The sequence below is a fragment of the Budorcas taxicolor genome, chromosome 2 (genome assembly GCF_023091745.1).
Source record: "Budorcas taxicolor isolate Tak-1 chromosome 2, Takin1.1, whole genome shotgun sequence".
Lineage (NCBI taxonomy): Eukaryota > Metazoa > Chordata > Mammalia > Artiodactyla > Bovidae > Budorcas > Budorcas taxicolor.
In genome coordinates, this window is record NC_068911.1 from 42,280,699 (window position 1) to 42,289,830 (window position 9,132).

The 9,132-nt window shown below is 62.2% G+C and overlaps 1 protein-coding gene across 1 annotated transcript; it reads left to right on the forward strand.

The window, feature by feature from the left end:
• The first annotated feature begins 4,490 nt into the window (after positions 1 to 4,490).
• Positions 4,491 to 7,734, forward strand: FBXL16 (F-box and leucine rich repeat protein 16). The gene is made up of 5 exons (XM_052636069.1): positions 4,491 to 5,132; positions 6,046 to 6,554; positions 6,948 to 7,032; positions 7,323 to 7,386; positions 7,586 to 7,734. The coding sequence occupies exons 1-5, from the start codon at positions 4,491 to 4,493 to the stop codon at positions 7,732 to 7,734; spliced, it is 1,449 nt and encodes a 482-aa protein (XP_052492029.1).
• The last annotated feature ends 1,398 nt before the right edge of the window (positions 7,735 to 9,132 follow it).

Here is a 9,132-nt window from a genome sequence, read left to right on the forward strand (position 1 = left end):
CCCAAGCTACCCAGGTCATCACCCCAGCCCCTGGGCCACCGCTGCAGGTGACCTAATGTGAGCTTTTCTGGCTACCCATGCCCTGTCCAGCTCGATGGTCCTCAGCCGGCAGGGGGAGCTGGTCAGTGCATGTTCTGCTGTATTAAATGGGGTATCAGGGATGAGTGAAGAGACCTCTGAGCTGAGGACCATGACGGTGGGTATGAGCAGTTCCCAAAGATGAGTGTCAGTGGTCGACACACAGCTTGCAGCCTCTGGAAGGAGAGCAGGGGCGTGACAGGGGGCACACTGGAAGAGACCCCCAGCCAGGGCTCCAGGCTGGGAGAGCATAGGGACTGAAGCAGAACAGAGCAGAGAAAGGAGGGAGCAGCTGCAGGGGGCGGGGGTGGGGGGCACAGGGTTGCACTCTGGACAGCCACGCCTGGCCTGAGTCTTGGGAGGACAGCTGGAGGACTTGGGGTAAATCCTAGCTTGTGCAACTTCTGCAAATGCACTCTGAACCTTGCTTGTCCTGGCTCGTGTGTGATGGGCTGAGGTCAGCAGTGCAGTGGGAGGACGTGGCTCTCGGAAGCTTCCCTCCTTTCTAATGCTTCCTGTCCCCTTCCCCCTGGTCTGGCCAGACCATGGGGAACAGGCAGCCAGCACCCCTCGACCCTGCAGCCCTCAAGTGGGGGACTTCGCCTAAAAGGAGACACAAGCCGTCCCCTTCCAAAGGTCTGAATAAAGGCACAGCCGGCCCAAGCCCCCGGGTCTTAGGAGCCTTCTCAGAGACCCTGGCATCACTCTCTCCCTCCCCCATGGACACCGGCCTCTGTCACAACCTGGACTGAGGAGCTGAGCCACAGTTGAGCCCTTCCCTTGACTGCCCTCCGTCCCACCTCAGGGGAAGCTGCACCCCTTTCTACATGACCCTGATCATTGGACGGGCATTCTTCATTCATTCAGCTGCCCAGCCATCATGCTGTCTGTCCTCAGGAGAGACAGGCAGGTAGACAGTGATGATAGTCCACGTCATGGCAGACATCTGGAGATGCTTTCAGGCCAGGGGTCCCATGGGGAGAGGGAGAGCGGTGCTCACACCAAAGGATAGAACAGGAAGAGCTTGCGGGATTAAGGATCCCGGAGGCCTCCTGAGCAAGCAGGGAACCAGCATGTGCCCGGGCAGAGGGGGAGGGGAGTCCAGGACAGCAGGTCTCACTGAACTGTAGGGTCAGGTCTGGAAAGGGGCCGGAAGTGAGGCTCTACGGTGGACATGCTGGGTCTCAGGGCCCAGTGACTTCATCTGTAGAAGAGGCAGCTCCTCAGGAAGCCCCAGCGTGGCCATCTCCAGACCCGGAAGCCACCGAGGTCTGGAGTCCTTACAGGACTCTCAGTGCTCCCCAGGTGCCCTCTGGCCCCCACGGTTCCCATGAGTCTGCTGGGGAAGCAGAGGGCAGGTTTGCTCTCCTTGATTCACCTCTGGCTCAGGCTGGTGAAGACAAGAAGCTAAACTAGTGACCACCTCCCTCCTCCTGTGGTGAACCAGGAGCCTGGAGCCCCTGCAGCCATCATAGGAGAAGCCTTCCCCCAGAATCCCACTCCTCATGGAGACACAGCACACCAGGGACTGAGGCTGAGAATAGTGCAAGCCTGACCGTCTTATTTTAAAAGCCTCTTCCCCTGCGCGTCAGCTGCTGGTGCTTCTCCCTAAAGGGGAGTAGTCCCCAGGGGACTGGCTGCCCCTGCTTGTCCTGACAGGAAGACCAGGCGGGTCCTCCTGGACACACTAGGTGCATCGGAGTCAGGTGACAAGAAGGCGGAGACTCTGCAACCTGTCTGCTGGGTCAGGGGGTCAGAGCCAGGCTGAGGGGCCCTTGTCCCAGCCCCCCAGGGGCCTCTTGACTCACCGGCAGGAAGACCCATTTCTGATTTGAGCATTGTCCCAAAGCCCTGACCCCTGCGCTAAGGTGTGGCTGTTTCCAGTTTCGAGCTGAAGATCTAGGGCTCAGACTAAGTCAACGAGCCTGGAGGGTGAGGAGCAGCAGGAGCGCAAGACCATGGACAGGGTCGGGGAGCAGCAGGCCTGCCTCTGTGGGAAGAAGGCTCAAACCCAGAACGTAGGGGGCGGGGAGGCTAACCGACAGGCCGGCCAGGGGCTGTGGAAAGAGGGGCTGCCAGGTCTCGGACACTCCCTGCAAGCTGGTGTAAGCTCTTTTCCGTGGATGGGCTCCACCCAGAGGTCTGGGGGGTGGGGATGGGACTGTGGGTGTATGCAAATGTGAGCTGCTGTGGGGGACGGAAGGGAGCCCCGCGGATGCCCGGGGCATACACGTGATCCCCTCGACTCAGGCTCCACGTGCGCACCCATGGCTGGGAGAATTTTCAACCTAAATCGGCACTGCTCTTGAGTTATTTCTCCCTTGGTGCCGCCTCCGCCGCCTCCTCCTCCGGATCTTAGCCGGGCGGGCGTCTTCTCCCCCCTCGCCCCGCAAGCCTCCCGGGCCCCTCCCCAGCCGATCTGAGTTTGCCGGGCGATACCCTCCCCGCCGCGCGCTGCCGCTGTCCGTGGTGGCACGTCCGGGCCCGGGCCCGGCCCCGGCCACGGGAGCCTGCACTAGGCGGCTGCGGGGGCGCTGTCCATGGTGCTGCCGCCGCCGGGCGCGCTCTGCTCTGGGGACGCAGAAGGTATTCAGACAGGGGCTGCCCCTCTAACCAGCACAGCCCGCACGAGGGAATTGCCAGGATACTCTCCCCCTTGGATACTCTCCCAGGATGGTGGGGGGGGGGGGGCATTTGTAGGCTTCATACTGTCCCTCCATGCGGCGCTGTTGTCCCAGGATGGCCCCTCCTATGTACTGGCATTAAGGGGTCTGGGGCAGCCCTCACGCTGGGCCACCCCTCACGCTGGGCCACCCCTGCCACTGTGGGCAACTGTAACTCCTGGGAGCCTCAGGTTCCTGATCTGAAAGCCGTGCTCACAGCAGTGCTTCCCCCTGTGCCCCCCAACCGGGCAGTTGTGCGGCTGACATACACTATTATCCCAGTGGGCACTCGGCAAGTGCTGTTAGGGATGCTGTGTATCAGCCCAGGTGAGGAATGCAACTACCTGGTCATGACCTGCAGTGAAGGGGCAGCCAAGGTGTGGGGGTCTCCTCTTGGGGCGTGGACTGGCAGCCTGAAGGTTCATGACCATCAGGGTATGAAGACCTTTGGACTCAAAGCTGGGCTGGCAGCCATGAGGCCCACGTGTCCCAGTTAGAACCTTGGGCCCAGCCCAGGAAGCACCCTCCCCAGATGTGGAATGCCGACAAGTGTTGTCCTGTCCAGGGCTTGGGAACCAGTGGAGGTGTGATGCTGGGAAGGGGAGGGCAGGGCAGGACCACTGGCTCCCCTTCCCCTCGGGCCAGCAAGCTCACTGTGAGCCATGCCCTGCACTTGGTCCTCATCTTGTGCTGTTCCGTGGGGCATATCATCACCCCCAGGCTTTGAAGTGAGGAAAGGGAGGCTTGGAGCAGGGAAATGGCTCCCCAAGGCCACACAGGGATTTGGGGTGAGCCACTGGGTACCCACCTCCTCACTGAGTGTCAGAGGTGGGGACAGGCAGGAGATCTGGAATGAGAGGTAGATGGTAGCCCTGTGAGGGACCCACTGCCTCTTCTCTCTGGGGTCATCTGTGTCCAGTGCCCTCTGCCACCCATTCACAGCCTTGGAGGCCTGAGCAGGGGAACGGGGGATGGTCTCAGCCCCACCCTGTGGGAAGATCCCTACACATAGCCTTCTGCAGCCAGTTCTGTGTCTGTGTCTTGGCTCTACCACTTACTGTGACCTCAGGCAAGAAATTCATGCTGCCTCAACCTATGGTTTCCTCATCTGTACAATGGGTACAATCATCAAAGCCTCGTCCTCCATGGGTTGAGTGGGAGATTAAGGAAACAATATGTGTGGAGGGCTCATTGTGCTGGCATCACCGTGAGCACCCTGGGAAGACACTTGCCCTTTCTCTGGGTATGTTCTGAGCCACAGAACCTCCTGCAGCCACAGAGATTCTCAGTGCATGCGCCTCAGATGGAGCACTTAAACCACTCCAGAGAGCTACACTGGCGTGGCATAGAGGAGTGGCCAGAGAATGCCCCGAACCCTCAGTTCCCCAGCCCTGCCTGGCAGAGAGAGGCCTGGCAGGTGCCGATGGCGGGCAGCAGAGGTGAAGGGGACGGTCACCAGCGAGTGTCTCTCCACCTCTGTCCATAGAACCTGGGGGTCAAAAAGCTCTGTGGTGGGTGGAGGTTGAACTCAGTGCATACAGTAGGTGCTCAGGAGTGTTGTAGTCATGACCAGCCCTGCCTTCCTGCACCTGCTCAGTCAGGGAGTCAGGACTTACACTCAGACCCTTTCTGTTGGGTGGTTCTGGGAATGGCCTGGGAGGGGCCGCTGGGGGACGGGGAGGAGCCTAGTCCTCCCGCGCAGGACTCACTGCCATCTCCTGGACCCTGTCTGCAGCCCGAGCGGGGAAGATGTCGAGCCCGGGCGTCGACGGCGACCCCAAGCCTCCATGCTTGCCTCGCAATGGCCTGGTGAAGCTGCCAGGCCAGCCCAATGGCCTGGGCGCAGCCAGCATCACCAAGGGCACGCCAGCTGCCAAGAACCGCCCTTGCCAGCCACCCCCGCCCACCCTCCCACCACCCAGCCTGGCTGCCCCACCGCCCCGGGCTGCTCTGGCCGGGGGCCTGTGCCCCCAGGCAGGGCTCCCCCTTGGTGGACCAGCCTTAGCCCCAGTGCCTGGGCCCCCAGCAGAGCGACCGCCCCTGGCCACAGATGAGAAGATCCTCAATGGCCTCTTCTGGTACTTCTCGGCCTGCGAGAAGTGTGTGCTGGCACAGGTGTGCAAGGCCTGGAGGCGTGTGCTCTACCAGCCCAAGTTCTGGGCGGGCCTCACGCCTGTGCTGCACGCCAAGGAGCTCTACACAGTGCTGCCTGGAGGTGAGAAGGAGTTCGTGAACCTGCAGGGCTTTGCAGCACGTGGCTTTGAGGGTTTCTGCCTGGTCGGCGTCTCTGACTTGGACATCTGTGAGTTCATTGACAACTACGCGCTCTCCAAGAAGGGTGTCAAGGCCATGAGCCTCAAGCGTTCCACCATCACTGACGCCGGCCTGGAGGTGCGCACTGCCACGGGCCCAGAGGAGCAAGGGTGGGGGGCTAGGCCAGGCAGCAGCCACTCAGCACATGTGTGTTGTGGGGGGCAAGCAGCAAAGTGGCTGAGGGTGGGGCTGGTGCCCTGAGGAGTGTGGCTCTGGGGTGGGGGGAGCAGGGCTGGCTACTTAGTTTGGGGGATCTAGTTCAAAATGAAAATTCGGGTCCTTTGCTCAAAGATAACTAAGGATTTCAAGACAGTAACAGCAAAGCAGAGGCTTCCCAGGTGGCGCTAGTGCTAAAGAACCCACCTGCCAATGGAGGAGACAGCTTCAGTCCCTGGGTTGGGAAGATCCCCTGGAGGAGGAGGGTACGGCAACCCACTCTAGTATTCTTGCCTGGAGAATCCCATGGACAGAGGTTGCAGAGTTAGACACAACTCAACCGACTTAGCACTCATGCACGCAACAGCAAAGCAGACAAACGTGAGACCCTGCATGCCGAGCAGGTTGCCTTGGGGAGGGAGGATGCTGGAGGAGGTGGGAGAAGCAGGGGCAAAGGTCAGAGGAGCAGCTGTGGAGGTGGCCCTTCCCCAGGAAGGGGGCTCTAATCATCGCATCATTAACACCAAGGGCTCTGAGCACCTGCTTGGGCCTGGCCCCAGACTCCCAGATCCCCTGTGCCCTGCCTCCTCTCTTAGAATGTTGTTTACATGTAATGAACACACTGTAAAAAGCACTTGGCAGAGTCCAGCTTGATGGATGTTTAACACTGTCTGCACCCTCAAGAACACAGCTTCCTGCCCCTCGGCGGGCTGCTTCCACCCTGTCTGCTATCAGCCCACCATGCCCATGGGGAGTCTCATGCTTGGGAAACCACGGTAGGCTTGAGCGCTATGGAAGCCTCCTGACCCCCTCCTGATCCCACACCTGTCCACAGGTGATGCTGGAGCAGATGCAGGGTGTGGTGCGCCTGGAGCTGTCAGGTTGCAACGACTTCACCGAGGCTGGGCTGTGGTCCAGCCTGAGTGCGCGGATCACCTCGCTGAGCGTGAGCGACTGCATCAACGTGGCTGACGACGCCATCGCGGCCATCTCGCAGCTGCTGCCCAACCTGGCTGAGCTGAGCTTGCAGGCCTACCACGTGACGGACACAGCCCTGGCCTACTTCACAGCGCGCCAGGGCCACAGCACGCACACGCTGCGCCTGCTCTCCTGCTGGGAGATCACCAACCACGGCGTGGTCAACGTGGTGCATAGCCTGCCCAACCTCACTGCGCTCAGCCTCTCTGGCTGCTCCAAGGTCACGGACGACGGCGTGGAGCTCGTGGCAGAGAACCTGCGGAAGCTCCGCAGCCTCGACCTCTCCTGGTGCCCACGCATCACTGACATGGCGCTCGAGTATGTGGCCTGCGACCTGCATCGCCTGGAGGAGCTCGTGCTGGACAGGTGTGCACGGCCCCACCCCTAGGCCACGGAGGGCAGGGCCAGGCAAGGCTGCTGGACCTCTAAGAAGGGAGCCTGGTGGACAAACCTGTAGTTAGAGGGGGACTGCAGCAAGGGGGGCGGGGCCCTCATAAGAAGCTAGCCTAGTGTGGACTATAACACGGGGGCGGGGCTGAGCGGTGCCCGCCACCCCACCCCACCTCCCTAGGGAATACAACCGAGCGGCCAGTTGAGGGCGGAGCCTGGGTGGGGCGCGGCACGGTGGGGCAGGAAGGTGGTCGGGCAGGAAGGTTGCTCAGCTCCGGGCGTCTGGGGCAAAAAAGGAGGAAGGGGCCAGAGCTGAGGGGTGGGGACAGGTGTTTTGAATGTGGGCAACCCCTTCTGTTGCGACCACAGGTGTGTACGCATCACGGACACTGGCCTCAGCTATTTGTCCACCATGTCGTCCCTCCGCAGCCTCTACCTGCGATGGTGCTGCCAGGTATCAGCCCTCCACGCCTCCAGAGACTGGGGAGTAGGCGGGGGAGGTGGGGGGCACGGGGAAAGCCCCCACCCAGATATGCCGCTGACCTGTAAGGAAGCCCACTCAGATCCTGTAAGGAAGTCTGGGATCCCTTCACACCCAAGGGGCGCGCACGAAGTCCCTAGGGCCCTCAGCGACTCCTTGGGGACCTGAGAACCTACCACCTGCCCCCTAAGGCCTGACGCTAACAGTGGAGCTCCCTCGTGGCGCAAACGGAAATAGCTAACTCGCCCCGCCCTCCCGCCCAGGTGCAGGACTTCGGGCTGAAGCACCTCCTGGCCATGAGGAGTCTGCGTCTCTTGTCTCTGGCAGGTGAGACCCTGTGCCGCCCTCCTGGGCAGTGGCCACTCATCCCCACCTAGGCCGACTCCGCCAGCACTGCCGGGACCCTCGCGCAGACCCACGCCTGGTGTTGACTCACGGTGGCCCAGGTCCCACCGTCCAGAGGGCGGAGTCTCGCCTGGTCCGAGCCCCGCCCAGGCCACGCCCACTAAGCCCCGCCCCTCCGCAGGCTGCCCGCTGCTGACCGCCACCGGGCTGTCGGGCCTGGTGCAGCTGCAGGACCTGGAGGAGCTGGAGCTGACCAACTGCCCCGGAGCCACCCCCGAGCTCTTCAAGTACTTCTCGCAGCACCTGCCCCGCTGCCTCGTCGTCGAGTAGTCGGGGCCTCCCCGCCCTCGGCCCCTCGCTCTCCTCCCCGCCCCGCCCCGAGCAAGGAGGGCGGCGGGCGGGCCAGCCCCGCGCACGCACGCACGCACGCTCGGGGAATTTGTGCATGCCCCTCGCGCCCGCAACTGCACGCCCGCCCTTCGCCACGCCACAGTCGCCTCCATCGTTCGCCCGCCCGCCGGAGGCGGAGCGCTGGGGCTCGGTCCTGGGGGCGCTTTGAGCTCGCCAGACGGCCCCTACCGCCTTCTCCGCCACACCCCGCTCTGTCTCCCCACCCCGGGCAGGGCCCAGGGGGATTGAGGGGAGCTGGGTCCCGCATCTTCCACTGCACCGCGCCTGGAGCCCTCCGAGGGGTGCGAGGGGAAACAGGCCGCCGCCAAAGCCATGGCCCGCCCAGGAGCCCAAGTCTCACCCGCCCTTCCCCCACTCATGCCAGCCTGACCCCCAGCGACCTCCCCTCTTCCTTGCCGCTGTGTGAGAGAGGCCCGGCTCGCCCCACCCCACCCACAGACCTAAGGTCCTTGGACCCTGGCCAGGCTAGGGCAGAACTGGATTAGGAGAGGGGTCACCAGGCTGACAGTGACCTTGGCATAATCAACATTAGCCCAGCTGGCTCCAGTCCACCTCAACCCAGGGTGGCATAGCTACCTTGAGAGGCCTGCAGCTGGAGCGACCATTAGGGCCTGCAGGCCTTGGGAGCAGTCCTGAGTGGACCCTGCCCTGCAACCCCTGTAGCCAGCTGGGCCCAGGCCCCTCAGTGCAACACTTCATCCTGGGCAGGTCTCCACCAGGTGGAAGCTGGGAAAGGGGGCCCTAGCCAGTGACCAATCTTCCAGTGACCAGCTCCCCCTCAACACCCAAAGGGAGGGCTCCTTTCTAGCCACAGCCTCCCTCTCCCCAGCTTCCCAGACTTCTACCTGCCCACGTGGGCGCACCGTGTTCTGTTTAGTCCCAGCACATCGGGAAGTCCTGGGGTGCTGGCCCATCTTGGCGATTGCTGAGGAGGGGGCTGGGACCCCTTTCCATCCCAACCTTGAGCACCCACACCCTATCTTGGGACACTCCCCACCCCCCAATCTGGTTGGAAGAGAGTAGCCAGTTTCCAGAGAGCCAGAGAGTGACAGAGAGAGAGAGAGAAAGAGAAAGAGCGAGCGAGAGATGCTGTTGAAGAGAGTTCAACAGCCCAAAGATTTCCCTGCCCCTGGAGTGCTGGCCAGAGGCTCCAGGGCTGAGATGGTCAGGAGCCAGTTTCTTCAGCCCTTCCTCCCCACAGCTCCTAGTGGGGAGGGGCAGCTGTCCATTTGTCCAAAGTATTAATGCAACTGAAGCTGTGATATTTCCAACGACTGTAGGAGGAAAAATTAGGGGGACAGAGGAAAACAAAACCAA

What these genes read in the sequence shown, in the direction of transcription:
- FBXL16 (XM_052636069.1), top strand. Translation starts at nt 4,491, where the DNA reads ATGTCGAGCCCGGGCGTCGACGGCGACCCCAAGCCTCCATGCTTGCCT. An exon ending in TCACTGACGCCGGCCTGGAG is followed by an intron (nt 5,133 to 6,045) that starts GTGCGCACTGCC and finishes ACCTGTCCACAG; the next exon opens with GTGATGCTGGAGCAGATGCA. An exon ending in GCGTCTCTTGTCTCTGGCAG is followed by an intron (nt 7,387 to 7,585) that starts GTGAGACCCTGT and finishes GCCCCTCCGCAG; the next exon opens with GCTGCCCGCTGCTGACCGCC.